At 48.5% G+C, this 26718-nt stretch overlaps 1 protein-coding gene across 3 annotated transcripts; it reads right to left on the bottom strand.

The window, feature by feature from the left end:
* Window positions 1–750: 750 nt before the first annotated feature.
* Window positions 751–25716, bottom strand: NYX (nyctalopin). 3 transcript variants are annotated; one of them, XM_048289647.1, is made up of 4 exons: window positions 25543–25716; window positions 6996–7088; window positions 6739–6814; window positions 751–3236 (listed from the first exon to the last, which is right to left on the bottom strand). In XM_048289647.1, exons 3-4 carry the CDS (start codon window positions 6758–6760, stop codon window positions 1837–1839), a joined length of 1422 nt encoding a protein of 473 aa, XP_048145604.1. In that variant the 5' UTR covers window positions 6761–6814; window positions 6996–7088; window positions 25543–25716; the 3' UTR covers window positions 751–1836. The 3 variants fall into 3 exon arrangements, with proteins under 3 accessions (XP_048145604.1, XP_048145594.1, XP_048145601.1); XM_048289637.1 differs by lacking the exon at window positions 25543–25716 and adding an exon at window positions 7232–8727; XM_048289644.1 differs by lacking the exon at window positions 25543–25716 and having other exon boundaries at window positions 6996–7225.
* Window positions 25717–26718: the final 1002 nt, after the last annotated feature.

Below are 26718 nucleotides of genomic sequence, written 5' to 3'. Positions count from 1 at the left end.
ATCTTTGAATCACTGATTGACTTGAAAGCCACTCAACAATTGCACAGTAAGGCGATCTTCAGTTTTAATGTGCCTTGGCACAGAAAATGAATACATGCATTATAAAAACAATTCGCTCATGAGGCATCCGTACTTATAGGAAGTGAAATACAACCATTTGTGTCCTACCATTTGTGCCAGGCCTATTGATAAACCTCCCCTGACAGGATGAAATAGTGCTCTTGTAAAGGCATCCTTAACCTAATATGCCTCTACAGCACTGGGCTGGACTAGGTTTGAAAAACAGCCTCTTATAATACACAGATGAATTTAGCACTTAAGAAGATTAATGGATTCATAAATAGCCTGGAAATCCAAACTCATTGAATTTAGTTCATGGAACAGGTCAAATAGGCATTTATCAAACCATCTGGCATTTTGATTCCCTGGGGAAACTGTGGTTGAGCTACAGATAACTGAGGAGCCATTGCAGCAGGGAAGGCTTGGTTTTCCCTGTGCTCAGCTTTCCTCTTGAAATCTCTGGCACTAATTAGAAAGCAGTAGATCTTTTTGGACAGAAGTGTAGTTCTATATAGTCACTTACATTTTGAAGTGTTGTTGCTGAACACAAACATAAGCACAGTCAGGGTCTAAGTGAAAGTATTTATGCTGCAATAAATAGCTTGCCATTTGCTCTAGGCCATGAAAGGACATCCATGTGCACCATTTGAGTAGCCTACAAAAAAAAATCACCAGAATTGTTCAAGGATCTCCAAAAAACCCCAAGGTTTGAGCAGTTAATTTATTTTTGTGAGTAAAATATCAAATTATTTTATTAATATGCTTTGATACATAAAACATCATTCTTTCTGGTTATATTAGCAGCTTTCATTGGAGATTTCAAAGATAAAAACACTTAAGATGCCGTCTAAAAGAAAATTATCAGTATGGAATAATATGACACACTACACAGTACATATTAGTGGTGGAAATACAAAATATTTCATAGGACCTGGTTGCATTCGTCTTCAGCATGCTCTGCCCCTGCTGCCATGCCATGAAACAATCTACAAATAAAAACAATGTATTCCTTGAAACAATATATTCATTGAAAACCACATTGAAATCATATGAATTAGTAGGTTAAGTTTAAGTAGCTTTGCCTCAGAGAAGAATGTTTTGACAAACACGGGTCCATCTGGTCTTCCTGCACCACTGCCAGGAGAGTGGCGGGAGAATGGATCAAAATCCTGCCTGTGGTCAAGGCCAAAATACCGTGCCCATCCCAGACCTGCCTGGGGCAGGTGCCCTCCCGAGGTGCTTTCCTCCTTTTCATGAGGCCTAATGCTGCATCCCTGGATGTTACCCAGGATTGCCCTGCTCCCTTCTGTACCTGCTGGAGGAAATCAGGAATAGTTTCCCATCGTTCAGCAGCGCCTGCCAGGGGTGTGGGTGTCTGTCAGGACATGAAGAGGGGCTCAGTTTTGCTGCCTCATCTTGCTCTCATGAAGCTGGGTCACCTGGAGTTGGCCCATGGAACAAACACCCCAAAGACAGACCCCTCTTCATTCCCAGAAGGGAACATCACACATTTCTAGGCAAAATTCAAACTTAGTGGTATTCATCTTCCTTTGAGTATCCAGGAGGCTGTGGGACACCCATAGGACAGGTTTACCACCCAGGACCCACATCCTATCAGCTCCCAGGGGAATCTGGAGCCAGATCCAACAAACTCAACCTGGAAGAATCTGGATCCCATTATGTATCAGAGGCCCACAAAAAAACTTTTCTCTGATGACTAAGTAGGTGCAGGGACTAAATGCTTAAGCAGCGCTCCTGCTCCATACAGCCCTTGGACTATTTGCACAGCAGAACAATCACTGTAAAAAGTGCTGGGAGGTACAAGGAAGAGGAGTCAGCCTCGATTCTGTCTTCCCCCATGCCAGAAGAAACCCCTTCAGTCTGTCCATCCAGCTGCGTGGCATTACTGTACACTTCGGTGGCATTTGCCACCTCTTCAGGAAGGCCCATCTGGAGCAAGAGTTTGGAGATAAGGCTGTTGAACTTGCTCTCTGTGGTAGACCAAGGCCCCTCGCTTGGGGTCGGCCCCTCAGATGTCATGTTCAGCTCCACAGGGTCGAGACAGTAACCTTCGGGAGACCTCTCGAAGAGCACGTCCATCAGGTCAATCCCAGCCACTGAGGAGGGGGAGGCACACGGAATATCCCTGACGAGCCTGTAGTTCTCCATCCACTCCTTGAGCCACTCAATGCGGCAGTCACACTCCCAGGGGTTGCGGAAGAGGTACAGCCGCCCCAGGAAGTACACGGGCTCAAACACGGAGAAGGGCAGCGTCGTCAGGTTGTTGCTGTTCAAGTGCAGCACAACCAGGCTGGTGAGGTTCTCAAAAGCCCCTTCCTCGATGTAGCTGATCCTGTTGCGGTCCAGGTAGAGGAACTCCAGCTCCCCCAAGTCCCTGAACCAGGTGTTGGAAATGTTCCTGAGAAAATTCCCCCCCAGGTTGAGCATCTTCAGGCGCCTCAGGCCATCAAAGGAGTGTTCTGGAAGCTCACTGATCAAATTGTCATTCAGGTACAGGTACTCCATCCTCTGACAGCCCTGAAAAGCTCGCTCGTGGATGACATTTATCTTGTTGTCCTGCAGATTCAGGTATTTCAGCTTGGTCAGGCCCTGCAGGGAGTTGTAGGCCACCGCTTCGATCCTGTTTCTCTCCAGGTACACGTGGGTCAAGTTCTCCATGCCCCTGATGGCACCTGGGATCCTTCGGAAGTTGTTCTGGAAGCAGAATAGCTCCTGCAGAGCAGGCAGCTCGATGAAGATCCTGTCTGGGATGTTGAAGAGGTTGCAGTCAGCCAGGTCCAGCCTCACGAGGCGCCGGAGTGCGGTGAAGGTCCGAGTGTGGAGATAGCGAATGTACTCGTTGTGGGCCATCTTCAGCTCCATCAGGCTGGGCAGCCCCTTGAACGCCCCCGGAGTGATGAAGGAGATGTTGTTGTGGTTGAGCGACAGGGATTTGAGGGAAGGCAGCGTCCCGAAAGCCCTCTCGGACAGGAACTTGATGCTGTTTTTGTCCAGGTTGATGGAAGAGGCTTCGCAGGGGAACTCGCTGGGGATCTGCCCCAGCCCAGCGCGGTCGCAGAGCACAGAGCAGCTCCGCTCTGGTGTGCACACACAGCTGGGAGGGCAGGAGCGCACGCAGGGCCACACCCCATGGACCTGTGGGACCCAAAGGATCACTGCCGTCCCCACAGAGGAGAGGCGTGGCAGGAGAGAAAAGGATGCATCATTAGCAAATGAATTAGTCACAGCAGGAAAAAGAAATTACACTGTCGTTTCCTCCCCTCTAGCCAGGCTAATTGCCACCTGTGTACCAGTGCTGACTGAGGACCTCTTGTGTAAAATTCCTAAAAATCTTCTGCTGGGGTATTTTTTAAACCTGCTGAGAATATATGGCACCTAGAACATCATCTCCGATTAATTCCTCTCCTCAAGAGGGGGCTCACCTGGAATTCAGTATTTCTCAGTGTCTCTGTTGTGGTGTCTCTTTGGCCTGATGGGAACATGGTTTCGCCAGGGAGCAGGCAGAGATGCTCTGAAGGCCAGCAGCTATGGGTGCGTTACAGCATTCCTGGGTGTGGAAAAGGGGAGGGCAGTGTATGCGGAGTCTGGCAGTGGGCAGGGGAGATCAATTAGCTGCCCAAAGTGTGTCAAATTCTTACTTTTTGCTTCTTTCTTTCCTTTGTTCATTCAATCTAAGATTTCTCCACCAGAGCCATGAGCTGGTGTAGCACTGAAAGGGGAACTCTCAGCTCTCAAGGAGATGCAATGCAGTGTTTGAAAACTCATTCCCACTGTGTACTGCTACAATGGCATGAGTGAAAACAAACTAAGAGATATTGTTCCACTGCTGGCCTCATCATTGATGAGAAATTCTGCATCTCCAGCACAGTTTTTGCTGCTTTGCCAATTCTCAAGACAGTCACTATAGTGCCTTATGTTTGATGGGAGCAGCCACTTTGTCTTTTATCAGCCTGACATGGGAGGTCTGTGGCTGTTGTTTCCTCCTAAGTTAGTCCCACACAGGTGGCTGAACAACAAGGAAGAGAAGAAAGTTCTTGGGGAGAAATGAGAGAAGAACAAAAGGAAGGGGAGACATCAGCCTCCACAGACAAGCTTTTTTGGGGAGAAAAAACACCCAGTCCAATAAAACATCTGCTTTTTTTTTTTTTTAATGCAAAATTTTTTTGGGCAGTGGGCAGTTTTTCCCTCTTTCAGAGTGGAAATTTAAGTTAGATATAGGAATGAAATTCTTTACTGTGAGGGTGGTGGCACAGGGTACCCAGAGAAGCTGTGGATGCCCCAACCCTGGCAGTGTTCAAGGCCAGGTTGGGTGAAGCTCTGAGGAGCCTGGGATAGTGGAAGGTGTCCCTGCCCATGGCAGGGGGCTTGGAATGAGATGATGTTTTAGGTCCCTTCCAGCACAACTCTTTCTCTGATTCCATGAAAATAAACTCATTGGAGAGGAAGAACTAAAGACAGTTTTTTTAATTGCTCTCCCAGACACATCCTACCTTCTCCTCAGCAAAATGAGAAGCCACATCAGCAATCTCCATGTACTCACTAGCAGGAAATGGTGCCATTGCTGCTGACTGGTTTTCTGCTTTTTTTATTAGCTCCCACACAAACATAATCCTTTTTTTCTTTTTTTTTGAGCAAAACATGAGATACCAACAGCTTTACCAGCAGACACCTCTATTACAGTACTCCTGGGATCAGGGGGGTTTCCTCCACATTCCTGCTGAGTATCCAGAGGGGGAATCTCCCAGCAGCTGGGCTGCCTCTCCCTGTGGTTTCCAGCACAGTGATTGCCCACTACAGCTGTATTCCCATGGGCATTTTTAATAAGAGAGACTTCTGAGGTGATATGCCAGGAAGCATCAGCTTCAGCAAGCATCAAGCTTTTATTTTTGCAGTCCTCAAGGCTTTAATGTACAGGACAGTTTGAGCTGCAGTTGCCCTGCTTTTCCTCCATCCTTTCAAAAGGCAACATGCAAGGGACTGTATTTAGGAGTTTGCACTGCCTGGGTAAAGCAGACTTGCAAAACCAGTTGTTGGGCAAGTCCCCACTGAAGGGCATCAACCCAGGAGCTGCCCAGCCTGGGTCTGTTCAAACCATCCAGGTTATTGTAGAAGAGGTATTTAGATACATGGAGAGACCACCACAAAAGGATGAGCTGTGGCCTCTTCATCAAAATTCAGGTCCCATCATGCCTGGGCACACTATTGTGACTGGAGAATTAGCAAAACAGCATCATTTCAAGGATAAATGATAGTGAAGGACTCTGGGAGGTGGAAAGGATTTTAGACAGGTTGTCATTTTGTTTGTCTGCTCTTCCCCTTTTTCCCATGCTTTTATCTAACAGCCACAGCTAAAGGAAAGTCCCCTTCAGGCCCCCTGACAACAGCTGGAGTCTAAGGACAAGAAGGGGAACAATATGCTGGTCTCAGATTGCTCTTTCTTTGTGCAGCCTGCCCAGGGGCTGCCTCATTTTCTGCCCTCTGCACCAGTCCACCCTCTGCGTGCCAACAGGGGCATATGTTGTTTTTGTTAGGCAGTTACATAAACTGAGGGCCAGACAGATTAAGGATTTGCCTGTTCCCAAATGTCTGGCCGCAGGTGGTTGTCTGGAAAATGAGAGATGCAAGTGTTGCTGCTGGTAGGGAGCCTTTTATGGGTTCAGGGTGACATCCAGAGGGGTATTTGTGCACAGGCTGTCCTATAGGTGTGGCTGCCCTGAGCAAGCTCCATGTTTAGCTCCAGCTGCCCCAAGCTCGGTGACATCCCTGGCCTTCAGAGCAGACCTCCACCCACTGCTGTGCATACAGTGGGCACTGTAGGAATGATCCTGCTGATAACCAAATCCCCTCCTTCCCCTCCCTGCTTCTTCTCTAATCACACAACAAAGGAAATGTCTGCACCCAAGCCATATCCAGCCTGTTTTCCTTATACACAATTGCTAAATCTGGGTCTTCTGCTTGTGGCATTTCATAGCAGACTTCTAAGATCTCTGTTTACCAGTGTATTTTTTCACTGTGCAAGACATGGAAAGCAAGTACGTGAGGACCATCCAAGGAGAAAATATCCCTCAGCAACAGGAGCTCAGAGAAGCCCCTCAGCAATGCAACCTTTGTGCAATACCTCTTCCTTCTCCTGGAAAGGAAGTTGGAAAAATCCTCCACCTGAACTCTACCGAACCCTCGGGAGAGCTGTTGCTCAGGGCAAAAGAGATCAGCTCTCCCCTGTTGGCCAGATCTCCTCTGATCAACGTAGCCTGAAACATTCCCATCTTTCCCACCTTACTTCTTCCCCTTCCCTGAAAAAGGATGCTCACAGACAGGGCAGCAGCTGAAAGATTTCTGCTACCCATTGACACAGAGGGTGCTCAAATGAGACGTGTTTGAGAAAAAGGGTGAAATACAGCAAAAATATTTGTGACATTAAGGAATAAAAAACATTTCCTCCCACAGATGATATGTTTTGCTCTTTTAAATACGACAGTAACTCAGTATTTGGAAGAAAGAGTGAGAGACCAAAGGAAAATAAACAAAAAAGAAAAGTTGCAGAGTCTTAAGAAGGGTAAAGAGACAATGATTGCAATAATTGAGTATTTAACCACCACCTTTCCAAATGACCTGTCTAATCCACTACTGGATAGTGCAGAATAAGTGCATACTCACCATTTAGAATGATGGCAAACATAACCTTGATTATTCTCTAGTGGCATTTCAGGTCTGGCAAGCAAACTTGAGGGATCTAAAAGCACACAGGAAGAACAGGGACAGGTTTCATCCTCTCTCATTTCCCTGCATCATTTTTCCACAAAAAGCTCTACATTTAGAAAGGAAAATGAAGGAAAACGCTCTTCTCTCACACGCTTTCAAACTGAAGACATCCCCAGCACCCTCCTGGTGAGAATCTTTCTTCCATCACTGACCTTCTCAGGGAATCCTGCAGCTTTGTGCCACTGCTTTTCAGGAGCTCATCCTCATCCTTCCCACGAGCTGTGCCCAGGGCAGGTTCCTGTCATCTGAGGTGGGAAAGGATCACCAACAGTAAGAGACTGGCTCTATCCCCAGGAAATAGATGCTGGTACAGAGGAGTGTAACCAGCCTAGCATCAAATAGTGGAAACCAAAATTCCCAACAGAAATCATCCGGATGTGTTGCTCACCTGGCCAGGCAGTGGCTGTGTCCTCCCGCCTGCTCCTGAGGCTGCCCTTAGCCACGCGAGTCAGTCTCTGAAAAGTTGGCATTTTTTTCTCACAAGCTATCATTTAATGGCAGGAAAATCCTCTGTATCAGAGGAGGATTAGTGGAGATGGAAGAATGTGTCTGTCCTCTAAAGCTCCCAAAGCAGAACAGGGATTGCAGATGAACCAAACGGATGCTTTCTCCCCTCTGCCAACCTGCTCTCCCCCCACCATTAAAAAAAAAAATATAGTCCAGAATTGGACTGCTGCCACTCAAACAGCATTGCTGAAAGTCATTACTCCACTCCCCATTATGTAATGGCAGAAGAGGTAGGAGAGTGCTGCCTAAATGGAATTAAATTTGGGGGCGATCACAGGCTTATGGCTTGCCTGCACTGAGCTCTCCAAACAGACACAGCTTGAGACTCTCATCCCCTATGCACATCCTCCCAGCCCCAGTGTGGCTCACACACTACTAACAGGATGCCAGTGTGCTTTGCTTCACTAGGAATTGCTCCTGAAGGACAAGGAGGCACCAACAGCACTGGGAAAAGTGTCAGCAAACACAGGGAGCTTGCACAGTGTATATGGCCTTGATACTAATAAATTCTGGCCTGTCTATGAGTGTGTTTTGCCTGTGATGCAGCAGCTGGTGCATGGAAATCATAAGGACAGCGTCTGTATGTGGTGATGTTTTAGCATTCAGGATGTGAATTGGGGTTTAAAGCCTTTTCTGACAGAATGATGATGGTTTCTTTGGAGAGTGGGGGTTGAATAAGTGAGTTATCTCAGCCTCCCATGCCTTAGGTAATTGCATTCACCACGTTAGAGGGAAAAATAGCTCCACTCTTTATTTCCAAGTGAATTATTCTGCTTTTTCTTTTTTCCCCCCTGGGAAATGGAATACCTGATGAATTTATGCTTGATACAGCAAGAAAGATTCAGCTGGGAACCAGCCTGCTGCTGCACAGCTCTTCCTGCAAATTAAAGCACTCAGCTATATCAGGTTTATCTTGGTTTGGCTTTCCCTCAGTCTTAAGGCATCTAGCTGGCACCTCAGGAAATTTGTCTGTCCCAACAGTGTGTAAGCAGGCTGAGCTGGGGGCAGGCTGGAGGGCAGGGAGTGACCCATATTGCACAGATTTTAGCTGAAGGATGCTTTCCCCACCACACTGCTGTAAACCCTCCAGCTTTGTACTTCGGTGCTTTGCACTGCGCTGTTTTGCAGAGGAGGAAGGAGACTTGCAAAGCCACAGATGGGCACGTTGCAGCCTCCACCACAGAGCTGAAGCTGCTGGGGACCTTGTGGTGACAGAACCAGCACCAGCTGGGTCCTCGACAGTGCTGGGGAAGCTGATATTTCCCCTGGAAGCCCTCGTTCCCGTGGGAATACCAGGAAGCCACAACCTACCTGATCACAGAAAGCAGATCACTGGCCTTTCAGCCCTGAAGAAACTGAGAGGGGAGGAGGTGAAGTGCTATTCCCACTTCTTTCTTCCCCAGTATTTGCAAGACCCTTATCAGGGGTACCAGGACTCATGTCTCTGCCCAGGTGCACACGTGCTGTCGGCAAGGTGGGAGGCAGTGGGCGAGGAGGGTGTGTGGGACTTGGGGACAAACTGGTGTGTGACCAGCTGGCAGCTCCCCAGGGATCAGACCTGCAGCTCGGTTTACACGGCAGCACTAAATCTGCTCGCAGGGAACGAGGAGGGGCTGATCTGCACCAGGGCACCACATTTCTGAGAGACTTTGGGGCTTCCTGTGCCTCGCTGCTGTTCTTCCATGTGCACATATAAGGGCTGGTGGGATGGGACATGAAGGACCACTGAGCCTCGGGAAGTGTTTTTGTGATCAGCAGAACCACCTCCCTCAGAGGGGCAGCTTGCAGGACCGGCAAAACACATTCCCAAAGAAGGGCACTGGGAGCCTCTGCTGTGCACAGCGGGTGGCTGGGGGCTGGTGGGTCGGGGAATGGTGGGTTTGGTAAACCGGGAGCTGAGAGCACCTCAGCAGCCACTTTTGGGGGCAGGGGGCAGTGGCAGTAGGTGCCTACTGCGGAATCAGCAGCCACGGTGCGGATGGGACAATGCTGCCGAAGCCGGCTGCGGCAGGAGCTGGAGGAAGGCTGGCAGGGAACACCTCTCGGAGAGCTGCTGCAGCAGGCAGTCTCACCAGAGACCAGCACAGACAGTATTTGTTCCTGCAGGAGCTTCTGACAGCAGCTGTGCCAGCAGCACCCACCTCACACACACAGCTCAGTGACTGCAGCCAGCCCAGCCCCACTCTGGATTTTCTGCTATGGCTGGAGGTAAAACAGGGCGAAGAGCCCTTGTCCAGCCCCATCATGAGCCCTCCCACCCACAGCCCCACCAGCCACGCTGTGCTGGCACACCCGGAGCTCCTGCCTGACCAGCAGCACTGTATTTCTCTGCACCATCCATGGGCAGGAGCCTTGCTCCAGCCCCCAGCACAGAGAAGATATGGACATCTCAGCATATGCTGGGGGGAGGCTGGGGAGCTGGGAGTGGGAGCCAACTGAGGTCCCAATTTCTAGGAAAGTCGGGGAGCATCACTCTGTGAGTGGCTTTAGCAGACCACTGCAAGTGCACCAAGCAGAGCACCCAGTGCCCTCATGAACCTCTGGCAACTCCTGATTCATTTCCTGATAACCCCTGGCCCTGAAAGGGCATGACCATGTCAGAAGGAGGCCTGAAAAGGAGAAGTTTCTAGCTGTCTTAGGTAAGAAAAATACCAGAGTGTACATAATGGACACCAGCATTTATTCTCTAAAGAAACAAACGGGCTCCAAACCATACCTCAGCATTATTTAGAGCATGACTCACAGTGGTTAATGCTGAGGGCTGAGCACACTAGAGATGCTTGGTGTTGGGAAGCTGCTGTGGCTGTCAGGCTGGAAGTAGAAGCTACAGAACATACTACTACAGCTCTGTGCTGCTAAATGTTTTGCCACCAAGAGCTTCTCCTCATGATCTATCCTGCTCTTTTTAATCTCTGGGAACTCAGAGAAGTCAGAGGTCAACACAAGACCAGAAAGCAGCAGAGTTTTCAGCTGCCACTGAAAAAAAAAAATGAATAGATGTTTATGTCTGATCTTCCACCAAAAGAATTTGGAGCATTGAGTCCTGATTGAAGGAACCCACTCTGCTCCAGAGGTGTGTGCTGTGGGGACATAAACCTTGGCACAGCTTTGCCAGCTGGCAGTGAGGACAAGTCTGCCTTGCTGGGCAATCCTGTGCAGACTCAGTGCAAAGGTTGCTTCTAAAAGCCCATTTCTTCATGGCCAGGGGCATTTCATGTGATAGTGACTTAAGGATCTGTAGGTAGCTCCTATCTCGAATATACATTGATATGATTTAAAATTATCACTGGGGACTGCTTCTTGCAGATTAAAATATTCCTGTTATTTTCCAAGTTTGTCCAAGAACAGCTGGTGGGACTCATTTCACCCAACTGAAGGTAAGAGGTCTCATCTCACCCTCTTTAGCCCCTTGCCTGTGGGCACCACCGTGGCCCTCAGCAGGGCTCAATTTCTCTGACAGAGGATGGCAAGACAGCCAAGGACGTGCAGCTTTGATGACACCAGTGCTGGATTAGCTGGAACACAAACATTGCACATCCAGATGCTTCCAGCCAAGTGCTGCCTTCCTCAGAGCAGTGAAGGGGCAGAGCTGCTGGCCTGACTCTGGTGGCTGAACATCTTCACTCCCCTGGTTTTTATCTCTATCAGCTGCTTGCACTCATGGGACCAGTGCTGGGGGTGAGGTCCCTGTGCCAGAGAGCTCCTCTGCCTTTCCCAGGCTTTGGTTTCCTGAGCTCCTGTAACAGCAGTCACAGCTCGGTGCATACTTCCCCTCTTCTCACAGCCACAGCTGTGTCACACATCTGAGCCTTTCCTGTGCACATAATCACCAGGGTGACCTTTCAAGGAGCTGCCTCAGCATTTCCCAGCAGAGCTCCTGTTGTCAGTGTGGGCCGTGTGACCATGTTGCACACAGGATGGTCAGACATAGCCCCAGCTGGCGTGAGTTTGGGGCAGGGAGGGTTTGTCTTGTGGTAGGATTACAGCACTGTGAGCAGACAGGATGGACCGGTGTGGCCGTGCTGGGGTTTGCAGCTGCAGCACAGCCTGTGCCGCCACCAGAAATAGCACTTGGTACACGCGTGATGTGGCTGCTCACAGGAGATGCAGAAGCAGCTGAGGAGCCAACCAGGACTTCAAGAGCAAGGAGTTAAAGAGCTTTCCCTTGCTAAGAAGAGAGGACAGCTTTCCTTCTGCAGGCAGGGGTTTCATTTTTGTGTAGACTGAGACCACCAAATTTGCTCAGGCATTAAGTTCCAGAGCTCCCTCATAGCTGGCCCAGCCCCCTCTGGCTTCTGAGCTATGTCCTTGTGAGTCTGCCTTCTCCTGGTCCCACCCCTGGAAAAGACCAACACCACTTCAAGACACCCCTTGGACAGAAGAGTTGCTGTGGTGCTCCCCACAATGTCCTCCTTGTGTAGCCTCAGCAAGGAGGGCCTCAAGCTCACACCAGCCCTATTCACCCTCCACCTGAGCCACGTCCCTGCTGCACACATGTGGGCTGCCATCACAGAGTGGTCTGTCTGGGGACAGGTCCCTGATGGACCCCTGACTGTGGACTGAGAGCATGTCATGATGCCCAAACCCAGGCCAAGGGCACAGCAGCTGGCAGCTGCCTCACAGCAACCTGCCTGCAGGAGTAATCCTGCAGGAGGATTCTTCACCACCGGCTCTGTGAATGAGACAAGGCAGCCAGGAGCAGCACTTGGCATGAAATAGCCACCAAAAAGCCACTTACCCACAGGGAAAGTAATGAATTACAGCCAATAAAACAGCAGGAAGAGGAGAGGGTCAAGCTGGGCACCAGATCTCAGCCCCAGCCCAGGTGCTGCCTGACGGCCAAGCCGTGCTGCAGGAGCAGGCCCAGGAGCCTGCAGCTGCAGCAGGAGCATCTTCTGAAAGGGAACAGCACACTCTAGGGTAGGCAGCCTGAAGCAGATGCAGTGCACAGCAAACCACGAGCAAGTGCATTCATCTGTCAGCCCAAACTTCTGCCAACAGCCCAGTGAGACATCACACAGACCCCACGCAGAGAGGACAAGAAGCCCTGAGGATGGAGTGTAGCTCCATCAAGGTGAAATCCTCCCACTGCCTGGCAAGGGCGGGACAGAGATCCTCTCCAAATCTCTCCAGACCACTGGATTTTACATCAGCTCACAAGGTCTCTCCCAGCCCGTCCTGTAGACGTGGTTTCATGTCTCTCTCACGCCAATCAAACAGTAACATTTCCAGCAAGAAAGGAACAGTGTGGGCTGCTCTGCAGTGAGGGGCTGGGCGTTTGCCATGGAAGCAAGTTCCTGCTTCCCACTGCAGTACATGTGTATGGATGCAGTGCTGAAAAGCAACATCATTTAGGCTACTGGGTAACTCTCCACAATACCCAGAGCAGTCCTGGGGAAGGGAAGGGAAGCTGGGCTCAGATCTGCATGAATTAAAACTGAAGAGGGACTTGAACCCATGTTTCCCACATCCACTCTGTGACTCTTGGCCTTGACTAAAACTGGCCAGCCACACTCAGGGTTCTCTGTTCAGGGAAAAACTGCTGCTGGTGAAGCCTGAACAGGACTGCATCAGCTTCCTCTGCAGGAAGTGAGGGGAGCCCTGGCCTCCCTCCTGCCTTTGAGCAGCCCTCATATGCAGCAGGGCATCGCCTGTGTCCGGCGTGCGTCCGAGGAGCAGCCACTGCTCCCATGTCACACAGCAGATGGGGAAAGTCAAGGCTGGCAGCACCTGGACCAGCCAGCTTGCCCTCCCTGCTGAAGATGGCACCCAAAGGTGCCAGTGGCATGGGCATGCACAGCCAGGGAGCTCTGGAAAGGTGTGGGTTCATGCCACATTTTCCCGGAGCTGGGGAGCTGCTCTGCTCTGCTCCAGTCCATCTGTGGGGGCATTTCTATCCTGTGTAATTGTGGCAGGATGATTCTCCCCCAACCCCCCTCATGCTTTGACCTGGAATGTGGTAAAGAAACTCAGCTGGCAATGTCCTATTTGCAAATCTATCAGGGTGGATTGAGAGGGGAGCTCTGTGTTGTTCTGGTGTTGAATTATGCTAAAAATCAGTCTGGCACACCAACCCTGAATCAACATCCTGACAGTGAGGTAAAGCTTTGGCAGATAAGCTGCTAAACTGGCCTGGAGGCATATGACTGACAGTCAATCCCTTTACACTCAAAATCCAGCCCACTTTCCATACAGTAGGTTCTTCTGAGATACCCCTTCCTGGAGTCTGTGTGGAGATTCTCCCTTGAGTGAGGATGCCCCTTAAGGTTGCTCCTCAAGGTTAAGAGAAAGAGACCTGCCCACTCTGACTGTTGGTATGGTGAGTTATATCATTCTCTACTTAATAACTGCTTCTTTTTGCTAGCTTTAATATAATCGCTTTAATTTAGTGCACTATATTATACTATACACTACTAGTAGTTTCAGCTTTTATACTGTGTAGTAAATAATTCTGGTTAAGATCTTTTGTCTAATCATTTGTCATAATAGGTAATTTCTTTTATATAAATACATCTGATTTGCCATCTTTAAATCCTGCAGGTCAGTTACTTGAACTGTTGACAGTCTGAGGCTAAGACTGGATCCAGCCACCCCCAGGTTTCTCTCTGAGAAGTTTAAAAAGCAAGGGGGTCCTCTCTTCACCTTGTGACTCACCGGCAGGGTTTCTCTAGCAAATTTTGTCTGAAGCTCACGCTCCCACCCGGGACAGTAACAGGGAGCTGCTTGTGTCCTGCTGAAGTCCTCATGCCATGCTTTCCACAGGCTGCTGCCCAAGGCAGTGACTCCCTGCAACTCCTTGTGATGTAATGGGAAGCCTGCAGAGTGCACACAGGAAGGCAAGGATGTGGCAGTGAGTTGTGCTTGATTTCCCCTTAGTGCTCATGAGTCCATTCATCCTGATGAAGCTGCTCCACAGCCACGTACAGGCAATGCACAATGAACTTACACACAGCTCTGCAAACACCTTTTGAAGCAGCCTTTCTGCACTAAGGGCGTAACGGGCCATATGTTATCCAAGCCAACAGCCCTCCCAAGACTCACCAGACACTTTATTTACCTCCTGGTAATTCATCTCTCCCACCTCCAGGACAGAATCAGTGCCACCCCCCCACTGTATAGAGTCAATGTATGGGGTAGGTTCATCACTTACCTGTCTCTGCTTAACTGAGGCATTTATGTCAGGATCCTGCTCTGTAGCCAGGTCAGATATTTGGGAGAATGAACCAGAAGCCCTAGGACTCTTGGATGAAGGGACCTGGGGGGCTATAGCTGGATTGCAATATGATATTTTCTCCATCTGTCATGGAACTTTCCCCAGCCTGACTAACACTTTTTTCTGCAAAGAAACAAGGAGCACTGCAACATGCCAAGCAAACATAATTACCTGGTATAGATCTAAAATAGAATTTTGTTGTCTGCCAAAGATACTGGCAGGCAGGAGAAGAGGAAAGTATCACATCAGGAATAAACTTCAATACCACAATAACCAGCACATTAAACTGGAGTTTAGGGCAGCATACACTCACAGATGATCTGGAAGATTTGTTAAATGAACTTATAATGCCTTACTTAGTTTGCACTGGCCATGCATTCTGTGAATATATCAAGCCCAGATGTGAAACACATCATTGCTCCAGGGCACACCAGAGTGGGATGGAGCAGTCGCTGGCGTCAGGAGCTGCCCTGGGGTCAGGAGCTGTGGCCATCGGGAGCCATCTGCCACCTCCACAAGGTCCATCTGCAAGGGGTTTAGATCCTCCAGCTCAGTAGTGCAGCTACTCAAACATACCACACCTGATGTATGCGGAGTTCTTGCACGGGTCTAAGATGATCAAAGCTAGCAGAGCTTGGGGGTGGGAGGGGAACAGCCACTGCAGGAGATAAGCTCACATTTACACCCACATATTCTGCTTCCCACTCGTTCCCTGCCTGTGCTTTTATGGGCTGCTGACACCTCCTCCATACCAACCCTGGGCATCGCCAAAAAAAGCCCCCACAGCCATGACATGGCAAAGACAGCAGATCCCCCACACTGGGGTGTATTTATGGATCGCAGAAGTACAGCACTTCTGCTCAGGAAAAAGGCTCTGTTTCCTGCCAGCTGCAGAAGACCTCATTAGCTGAGAGAGAAGGAGTTCAGCACCTTTTTCTGAGACATTGAATTGATGGTGGCAGAGGATGCAGCTCCTCTGCAGCAGGGCAAGTACTCCACTCCTGGATAGGATCAGCGCTGTGTCCCAAACCTAGCAACTGGCAATGGAAGAGAAAGCTCCACTCCTGCTGATGCCATGAAGATTTTTGCCTTTTCTTTTATACCCCAGTTATACCTTTGACAGCTTCTGTATTCCTAGTGCTTTTTGCCTACATTCTTGGACTTGTTTGTCAAGCTAAGAGACTAAACATTTTGGAAGCTTCGTAGCTAGGGATCAGTGTGCCCCAGACCCCAAGGTCCTCTCCAGAACACATTCTGTAAACCAAGATAGAACCATCCAGGGGAAGGTTCCTTGGGGAGGGGGGCTCACTCGAGCCTCTCATTGGGGAATCTTTGATAGATATGCTAATTAGTAAAACCTATAATGTTATACCCAATGTTGAGGGGGGAGGAAGAAGAGAGACACAGAGACACAGGGAAAGAGTCGGTGGGGTACATCTTGATGCATATGACCTGGACGTGAACACCTAAGGATCCTTAAAAATAAATACCAAGGTAAAATCCCTTTTCCCCTTCTAACCGTGTATGCCTCTTGATTTTAAGACCAGGAAAAGGCATCACTGCGAGCTTGATAGCAGCAGCACTGCAGCCTGCTCATCCCTTAACCATTTCTGGGTTGTATCCAGGGATGCAGGTTGTGTTGGGTTGCAGGCAGGTGGGGGAAACCCTCTGTGCTCTTGTCAGAGAAGCTGTGCCACAACAGCTGGGCTTTAGCCACGAGTGTGTTGCAACAAGCTGCTGGAGCTACCGTGCCCAATTTGAGTTAGAGGGTATAAAGTATCTGCCCTCCTTGTATGGTGGGAAACAACAAATAAATGAGGGGGCAAACGACACGTGTGGGAAATGCGATGGAGGGCCAGACATTCAGCATTAAAAATAAATCACACCGGGGCTCTGCAACATACCATAGCCCTCAAAAAACCTGTCTTCCACCCAGAATTTCTCACTATGGTTACTATTTCCCTTTTATTTCAGCAGCACTTTCACACTTCTCTGACACTTACTGGGCTGTGCAGGGGAGACACGTTTGGTACATGAGAGTGTGGGAGGGGGAAGGAGGAGCTCAGCCACATAGGGCAGCACCTCTGGGGCATCCAAAACATCCTGTCCCTCCTTGGCATTCTGAATATTCACAGCAGCCACTCAGGTGCACTTGGTGACAGCCTCTACAGTCTCTCTCTCTCACCAGAGCAATGGACTCACCAGTGTCACAGAAATGCTTCGCTTTGATAGGGAAACCTCACTGCTTGGGGCTGCAATTGGTGCAGTTTAAAATTCGTAAAATAAAGAGCAGACTGTGGAAGCAATGAATGAAAGCACCAAGCTGGGACGCTCTCAGACTATTATCTGGGGTAGATGCTCAGTGGGTGCCTTGACAGAGCATCCCGTCGAGTCTGGGGAAACCTACCGGTGCTACAAGCTGGCTGTGTATTGCTTGAGAGTCCCCAGCTGAAGGGCTACAGCATCAGCCTCAGCTCAGGCTGTGGAGAAGAGGAGCACACACAGGGCCCTCACAACTCGGTGGGCAGCAGCATCCCCTGGGGAACAGGAGGAGCAGCCAGGGTACTGACATGGTACAGAGAGGTTGGCTTGTGCCAGTAAAGCCCAGATCTGGACACACCTTGCCTGAGACCCACCCCTGCAGCTCTGGGGCTGTGCCAGGCAGCAGCACCTGTGTTTGGGTGGTTCTGTTCACACTTGAGAGACCTAAAGAGGATTAAGTGTATGCCAGGGAATGTCAGCAGCACGGATGCAGAAACACTGCTGAGACTCTGGGCCTGAATGTTTGATCAGAAGTGTTTTGTGAGACCTAGGCAGCACCTGAAGGAGATCTAAACATTTATTCAAGCCTGGAACGTGCCTATCACCTTTCCATGACAAAGTCTGCTGGGTGTTTGCCTTTCGTCCATCGTGCCTGTGCATGACCAACCAGCCCAGTCCAAGCAGGCTCCGTCAGGTGTCGCTGGGACACTGCTCACAGCCCTGATTTCCTGCAGGGAGCCCAGCCCTGCAGACTCCCCAGCAGGTGCTCTGAGCTCTGTCCCACGCCAGCCTGAACCGAGCCTTTCCACCACTGCCCTGGGAGCATGCAAGGACAAACTGTGCAGCACAGCAAACCCTTAACATCAGCGATGTCCACCACAGGATGGACAACCAGCAGCTTTTTCAGTGCTTGCCTCATGAGCCGCAGCCCCCAAGAGCAGCAGCCCCAAGCTTCAGGAGAGCCAAACCCACCCCACCACCTCCCCTAAAGAAGTGCCCCACCAACAGAAGCTATGGGCCAGCACGGATCAAAAGGGGACTATCCCCCCCTCCTGTTGAAACCATGACACTGTGCAGCAAAATGAATAAATAATGCCAGCAGCTTCTGGCAGAAACACAAAGTGAAAGAGGAGATGGGATTTGCAAACACTTCCGGGGGGGTTGGGGGGGGAAAGCATCGCCTTCTGTTTCCTGGGCAGCTTCTGCACTTTGCACTGAACAAATCTGTAGATAAAATACAGCAGCAGCCTCAGGAGCAGAGACCAGAGCCCAAGAAAATTCCCCCATCCACCGTGAAAGCCCTCACACGTGGCCCTCACGTTGCAGCTCCTCTGGAGGCCACTGCCCCTGGCTCCGTGCCCCACACTCAGGCAGATAAAAAATCAACGCTCAGCGACTTCGGGCACCAGCAGAGCTGAAGCTGCAAAGGTCACAGTCTTGCACTGTTGTTATTTTTGGGGTGGGTTTTTCGTCTTTTGTCTCTCCCAGGCACATGCAAAGTCCCCAGCAGAAGTGGGGAGGGAACCATCTCTCCAGGAGGTCCCGTGGGCATTGTCAGACCCCTGCCTTAGCCTGTGTTCCACACATAAAAGGGGAAATATTAACATTAACAGAAACACAAATCAAAAGGCTCAGGTGTCTGCTTTTGATCAAATCTGACATAAGGCAAGAAAGCTTAACTAGGGCCTAGGAGAGCACTAATTATCAGATAGAAAATTAACAGGTAATTTGTCTCTAAAGTAAGCTAATAATTTCTAGGGGAGGAATTAATTAAATGGGGGAATTAAATCACCAAGAATTTGTGGGGTGACCACTTCTGATGGGATTCAGCTAATGAGCTATCTGATAATCATGTCAGGCTTCATTTTCTTCTCCTCTGGACAGAAGGGGAGAGACAGAGAGCAGGAGATTACTGCAGTGCTCCCTCTCCCAGGCTGCAGAGATGCTTGCAGCTTGATGAGCCTCACCCTTTTGTCTGACAAAACCTGAGCAACCAAAAAGCAAAAGTCAAAAGCAGACCACTAGCAAAACACTGCTTAAAAGAAAATATTTTAAAAATTAGTAGGTGAGAGAGAAGGAAGTCTGCTTTACAGAAATGGCTCTCAGGAGCACGACGCACCCTCGTGCACAAGCTTGGTGCAAACCAGCAACACAGTGAACTGGAGTCAAAGTCCAGTGCCAGCGCCCTCCAGCAAAGAGGGGGGTGAAAGGTGAGTGTCCCGCCCTTGGGAACAAGAAAACAAACTCTTTTGCTTTGGATTTCAGCTAAGCCCAAGCTGTTCCTTGGTCCTGAGCAATGGATGGGAGGTTGAGGCTCCTCCACAGCTGCCAAGATGCCCATGGGTGCGGGCTTACAACCTCACTGCTGTCTAATTAGCCAGAGCAGTGTTTATGTCAGTGTCATACTTTTAATGACAGCTCTGTGCCAGCTGCAGGAAGAGAAATGATCTCCAGCCTTGCAGAAAGGCAGAGCCGCATGGGCAGACACCACCTGATCTCTCACAAAGCCTGCCAGCACAAAAATAACTTCTCAGAAACACTCGAACACATCTGAACAAGCAGAGTGAGCCAGTATCGGATCAGCACTTTGTATCACAGGGCTGCAGCACTTGTGATCCAGCCTCCAGAGCCCTAAATTTGGATTTGCTTGGATTTGCTGCATTCTTCAGACCTGTGTCTGAGCTCACCTACTTTCAGTTCTGCCAACTCCTTGCAGCATTACGTGCCAAATTCTCTAACCACCCTCCTGGATGGAAAAACACAAGCATTTACACTTCAGGGCAGTGACTAATTTGTGGCACCTATAATGGGTGAGGCTCAGCAAGTGAAATAATATGGTGAGAGATCCATGTGGAACCAAGCAGGGAAGTTACATTATCCACGTCATAGACAGGCTGTGTTTTTCCACATGTGGGCAGAGGTCAATGGAGGCAAACTGAAAGCAAATGGAATTCACTGCTGCTGATTTGTAAAATGATTCTCCAAGTATTAGGATTTTCCCTGATACTGCATATACTTGCTGCATTAACACAAACTGATAGCTCTGAGATATCTTGCAGTATATGCCTGAATAACAAAAACAACAACAACAATAATAATAATAATAATAATAATAATAATAATAATAATAAAGCAAAACATGAAATCTGTCAGTGCCCACTAGCCAGTTCACATTACAGAACAAAATATTCCCTCCTGGAACATGCTGGGTCTTATGCAGATTCAACTTCTCTGGGTGACGCAAATGCTGTAAAAACAACTCTGAGTCAGAGAATAAAATCACATAATTCCCCAAAGCCAAATAAGGACAGAATTCAGCCCACACAGCTCTGACTTCCCATTTTCTTGGTAGTAGCAATTTTGTTTACCTTCCCTTGTAAATGATACCGTTTCCTTGCTCTCACAGAAAATCTTGCATTTCTTTTCACTAAAGCCCGTAGTTGGTGTAAATACTGGTATTTTAAAAAATAAAGTAACATCCCAGCATCTGCAAGGCCTAGTGTAAAAAGCCTGTTATGTGCTCTCTGGGACTGGCTTTGCTAATTGGTATGAAGTCTTTATGAGGAACTTGGAAGGCATTCTCCTAGGCTGCCTGTAGTTTTATTTTGATATATTTTTCACCAAGAGTTCGTTTACAGCCCATTAGAGCCAGGCTTGGGTATTTTACAAATGTAATACAGCAGCACACAAAGAGCACTTAATGCCTTAAGTCTTCAGAAGGCTTTTTAATTTTGTACCACAACTGAATTGTTTCACCACCAGATTTCTCATGCGCCACAGTGGGTAAGGCCTTGTGCAAACAGCTTTGTGGCATGTAAATAAAGCTTCCAGACCTGATCTGTGCATGGTATAAAGCACCATCACTCTGCTCTTGTCATTTTGCATCAGCAGCTGCTGAGTTTTCCACTTTAAAACCTTAGGGATGTTTTATTAATAGGGTGGGAGGAGTTGCATGCAATAAATGGGATGTGATGTATTTGCAGTACATGCAAGCATATTGCTTTATTTATTTTCCTTCTCCATGGCTTAGCAGCACCTGAGCTGAGCTGTGCTGGAAATACAGGGTGCAATGTTCACGTGGCAATCCACCACAAGCTTGATCTAACTGCACACAGCAAGTGAGACCCTCTTGTGTCCTTTCTAGTTACTAACTACTCTCTTTAGGGTCCAGTTCAGAAGGCAGTGACACAGCCCTGGCTCTGCATTTTACAAAGCAAAAGCCTTTTTGAGCAGGTGAGAATGCAGCAGTGTGTGCACAGAGTGCTGATGATTGACACTCGTGATACACTGATGCCTGATAAGATATGCACACCCTCTTGGGCACTTGAAGCTATTAACACAGCAAAGGCAGGACACACTCAAAGTGTGGGACTCGTAAATCAGAAAGAACAAACTGTGCTGTGACCTACCAGAGCCTTAATGCTCCAGCCAGCCAAGCCATGCTTGCACAGCTGCACCCCTTGTCAGCTTTCTGTTTAGTGATCCCTCATTCTCTTCCCTGCTCCTAAGTGTCTTCCAAGTTACCACTAGTAACTGAATATATTTTACTGAATATAACCAAGGTCTCCAAGAACCTCATGCACATTTGACATTTTTGTGCTGAACAGTAACATTTATGTAATTGAGGCATGTTTTTCCACTGCTGTGTTTTAAACACAGTAAATTCAGTCTGGGTTTAATGCTGCTTTTTTCCTGAAAGGTCTACCAGGTCTCTAACAGAAGCTTTATCACTAGCATGTCACTTGAGGAAAAGCAAAAGTAGTGATTTATTCAGCCTCTTTAAAACTCCTGTATCATTAAATCTGATGTAGCTCAAACGTTTGAGAAGTGTTGAGAAGAAAATATATCTCTATTAAGGCTCCAAGACTCTTGTCTTTTTGATTAAGTAAAAACAATTTAATACTTCTGAGACCTCCCATGCCATATTCTTCTGAGAGGAAAAGCAGGAAACAGTCTATTTGATGTTCCCTACTTGGGGAGAAATAGAAATACTTCAGAGGTCCTTTATCTATCATAAGCTAGCTAAGAAGAAATGATTGGGTTTTTTCACTTTTTTGCCAGCTTTAATCCACTGATAAGCCTGGAAAATTCAGTGCTTTCACCTGGGACTGACATGAAAGGACAAGTGAAAGTTGCAGATAGTCATCGCTAAATAAGAGAAGGGGCATCATTAGCACCCAGCCATCCTGGCACAGTATCTGTAGTGCTGTGTATGAGGTAAAGGGGGGCACAGCAGAGACTCCACTTGGACAAATGATATATGTAATTCAGCACTGGCTATTGTAGCCACTAAGCAGCTTACAGAAATTTCCTCCCAATACTGTCATTTGTCTGCCTAACTTGTGCTGCCACAAATACACTACATGGGGTTTGTTGTAAGGGCTGGCCTTTCTCTTCCATCAAAGGGAAAGTCATATATTGAGATTTAATCAAATGGCCTGCACAGCAAATTGGCAACAAGCCTTTTGGCCCAAACATTTGATTCTATACCTGTGAATAGACACCATGATCCAGTCTGAGGTTTACAGTCTAGGAAGGTCACTGGAGGACTCTGCCCCTATTAAACTAGATATAGATGTGTCCTATTTTAGCCTTGCACATAGAAGACTGCAATGCAAACACTGCAAGGCATTTCCAGGCTGCTGATGGATTTTATTTCCTTTGCTTTTTGTCTTTCATCTCCTGGAAGAAGCTGCACCTCCCTCTCTCAGCTGTGACAGATGAGGGGCAAGGTGTTCCTGAATGGCCTGGGCTGGAGATGTGAGCCCTGACACTAGCACTGGCTGTGACTCTGCAGAGGCCACTGGTGGCTCCTCTGGTCACTCATTGCACCATGCGTGTGTGCAGGTTCACAGCTGGCTCAATGACTATTTTAAACAACTGGGTTTTTGCCAAGTCAGAACACATTCACAAACCGAGAGATCGTCTCAGGACAAAGCCTGCCCAGGAAAAAGCCTGTTTCTAATTTGGCACTGCAGCTTGGAGCAAGAGGGTTCAGATCCCAGGACGGCTGCAGCTGGAGTCTGTTTATGGAGGAGGTTTAAAATCCAGCCTTAGCTAATCCCTGAATTTCCTACAGCAAAGCGTAAAACACTGCTTGTTTATTCCCCCAGACAGGAATCTCACCAGCTGAGGTCTGTAACATCTGATTACAGTTTGCCAGCCACACTCTCACAGCTCACAGTTGACACACTGGGGAGACTAGAAGAGAAGACGACCTAAGAGACCACTATGAAATGACCTCTCTAAGAAGCTCTCATTAGCATCACTGTCTGAATTACAGAGTTAAACCTCCCTGCTCCCATGATTCATCCTATGGATTTGCACAGCAATTCAGAGAAGATGCCACTTCCCTAGATGCTCTACAAACATAGAGCCAAAAGCTGCAGGACATCACATGATGCCTTTTCCTGGTCTTAAAATCAAGAGTCATACACAGTTAGAAGGGGAAAAGGGATTTTACCTTGGTATTTATTTTAAGGATCCTTAGGTGCACACGTCCAGGTCATGTGCACTGAAATGCACCCCGCAAAAGATCTGGTCTATATTATAGGTTTTACAAATTAGCACATCTATCAAAGATTCCCCAATGAGAGGCTCAAGTGAGCCCCCCCTCCCCAAGGAACCTTCCCCTGGATGGTTCTATCTTGGTTTACAGAATGTGTTCTGGAGAGGACCTTGGGGTCTGGGGCACACTGATCCCTAACTACGAAGCTTCTAAAATGTTTAGTCTCTCAGCTTGACAAACAAGTCCAAGAATGTAGGCAAAAAGCACTAGGAATACAGAAGTTGTAAACAAGTTATAACAGGGGTATAAAAGAAAAGGCAAAAAATCTTCGTGGCATCACACAGATGTCCTGGAACTGTGTTCTGGTTTCCCTACAAGTTTCCCAAGGTTTCCGGCTATCCCATGTGTCCATTGCAAGGAGTGGCTGGCAGGTACACGGTCACCCTCCAGAGGGATGATCCCAGAGAGGTGCACTTCCTACCCCTGGCAGTGCTCAAGGCCAGGCTGGATGGGGCTCTGAGCAACCTGGTCTAGTGGAAGGTTCCTGGCCCACGGCAGGGAGGTTGGAACTGAGTGATCTTTAGGGTCCCACCCAACCCTAACCTTTCTATGATCCCATTTGGGCAAAGGAGGTAAATAATGGAAAAGAGACATATCTCATAGCTGACCAAGTGGGATGAGGTATAAAAAGACAGTCCAAGAAAGAGTTATGCAGGAGTTCTGTGGTGTTAAAACCAAAGCATCTGCAAACAAGGTAAGTGAGAGACAATGAAACAGATGGAAGAAGTTTGGAGCCTGGGACCTGGGCAGTCCTCTGCCTTGCACCCGTGTGTGGTCTGGGGCCTCAGATTTCTCCTGAAATTGTTTCAGTCCATTGGAACACATGGGAGCACATCAGCAGCTGCAATACACGTGACATGACTGTGCACCAAAACAGATAAGCTGGAAGGGAAGAGCGGAAGGTTGTATATGAATGTGCAAGATCCTTGTCCAATTCGAACTGAATTATCCTCAGTTAAAAAGGAAGGACTCCAGCACTGTTTAAGAGCCCAGCTCCAAAACTAATAGAACATCCACTCTCCCATCCACAAGTTGTCAATTTTGAACAGACTGAGCAATCTGAGCAGACAGGTCTGTCTCTGCTCCCCTGGGTAACCATCTGCTGTGTGTGACTGCAGAGTGTGAGGGGCTACAGCCCTTGAAGAATCGCACCTTTGATCAAAACAGCAGTCGGGAGATGCTGAGCTCTGAGCTAGATGAAGAGGCACTGGGCTAAATTAAAGATTAATGTTAAAAATTGAAGCATAAATTAAGCTCCCTATTGGCTATACTGTGTTGGAAATTTAATAAATTTCTAGTCACATGAAAGGCTTGAGCACTGTCTCTGGGATTTTTAGTGTAAAGGACAGTTTTACACTAAGTCAGCTAGGAGAAGCCTGGCTCCTCTCTAGCCTGGTTTACTGGCACTTCACAATGCAAACATGCATCCTGCACCAGCTGGGCCATGGAAACTTGAGGCGACATGGGAAGGAATGTCCTGACACTAATGCACTCCATTCTTGCTCCTCACCAATCACCCTGCCAAGCCTGACATCCTTCTCTACTGTACTGAAATCACTATTTCCTCACTCCCTAGCTGCTTCTTTCCCCGTTTGATCTGCAAGAACCTGAATGTGCTTCTTTCCTGCCTGCTCCTTTATTTACACTGTAATATTTCCCTACAGGTAAGATTCCCAGCATACTTGAAAATGTGCTCTGAAAGTCACTGGTGACACAATGTACAGGAACAACAGAAATCATACCCATCAACACATTCATTTTAGCTGCTGCTTTGCTTGTTCTCCCATGCCCAGCACTATTCCAGGCCAGAACTGCAAGGACTTCTTAGTGATTCTAGCAGAACCATAGTGGGAACTTTCTGCTGGAAGAAAAGGAGAAGTACAACCCACTCCAGACTAATTCTGAGAGCAGCACCCCAGGTTAAATCAGGCCGGGTGGGAGGTGTCACCCCAGAGCCACAAGGTTTTCCTCATCTCCCAACCCGAGCAAACACAAATTTGAACTTCAGGGGGGATAATGGGAATAAAGGATAACACCAGCCACTCACAAACTGAATGGCTAAATAACCCCCACAATGAGAAGGAAACAGATAATTTCTGTATTGAGAGGATCAATTCAGTGATGTTCAAAAGAAAAAGGTGGTATGTACCTTGTGAGCAGGGGGGGACTCTGGAATGCTCTGCACAGAAATCCAGGGAAAGACTCACTTCCACCACTTCAGTCTCAGTATTTTTCTCACTTCGTCTCTTGCCAGCACGAACTGATCCAGGACATTTTCTCTACCCACAAAGCTGATCAAGCACATCCTCCTGCCAGCCTGCAAGCGTCAGCAGCCAGCCTGCACCAGCGCCAGCACACACAGCTGCCATCCCTCCTCCCTCCCCCAGGAACGTCCCCGCTGATTTCAGCCAGCCCCCCACGGTACACGGATCGGAACACAGACTGGGATCTGTCCCGTGACTGTAAGCAGGAAGATCCAAAGCTTTGAGCTCATTCCCACTCTGCTTTTGACGTCAGAGGGCAAAGCCTACGCTGCAATTTCCACAGCAAGGCTGAGCTGCCTCTCCCCAGCTGGTGTCAGACCCACTGCAAACCTCATTTAGAGCAGCCAGAACCAACCCCATGACTGAGCACCTGCTGCCTTCAAGGCTTGAGAAAGTCCCCTCCTTCAGACAAGTGCCATGACACAGCAGAGGAAGGATCGTCCTCAGCTGCCCACCAGGAACACCACATCAGGAGTGGTGAGAGCTGCAAAATTTCTTCCCACTCAGCATCAGCAGGAGACCTTCCTTTCAAGAAAACAGTGGTGAAGGTACAGCAAGAGCCAGATGAATCCAGGACTCAGGGATTCAACCCAGCTGCAGAACTTGGCACTTGGCCTTGCTGAACCTCATGAGGTTTTCATGGTCCCACTTGTCACATGTCACCTACACAGCTCCCTTGGGAGGCACAGCAGAAACAGCACCCTGGGAGCCTCGGGAATTCCTCTCTGTGATCTATGGCACACTGTGCAGTGGTCTGGAATTCCAATTTCCAGCAAGGAAAAGGTGTTCCTGCCCTTTAAGGCAAAGCTCTGAATGGGCCAAAACCCAAGCGGAGCAAGATCTTACAATCACATTTCATGAGCAGCCTTCATAACTTAATCAAGGGTTGTTTTAGCACATGGACTGGGAAAAATGATGCAGTGAGGGTCTTTGGCTGGAGCTGCCACAGGTACAGACAGACACAAGGAAAGAAACAGAAAAGAAACAGAGCAGGCAGAGAAATGCTGAAGAGAAAGGAGAACACAAAGAGCACTAAGGTGAGAAGGTGGCACTCTGAAGAC

Source organism: Corvus hawaiiensis, chromosome 2 (assembly GCF_020740725.1).
Source record: "Corvus hawaiiensis isolate bCorHaw1 chromosome 2, bCorHaw1.pri.cur, whole genome shotgun sequence".
In the NCBI taxonomy this organism is placed as follows: Eukaryota; Metazoa; Chordata; class Aves; order Passeriformes; family Corvidae; genus Corvus; species Corvus hawaiiensis.
Note: the sequence above shows the minus strand (reverse complement) of the source record. Positions and strands in the feature narration are given on the sequence as shown.

What these genes read in the sequence shown, in the direction of transcription:
- NYX (XM_048289647.1), bottom strand. Translation starts at nt 6,760, where the DNA reads ATGTTTGCCATCATTCTAAATG. An exon ending in GTTTGCCATCATTCTAAATG is followed by an intron (nt 3,237 to 6,738) that starts GTGAGTATGCAC and finishes TGGGGACGGCAG; the next exon opens with TGATCCTTTGGGTCCCACAG.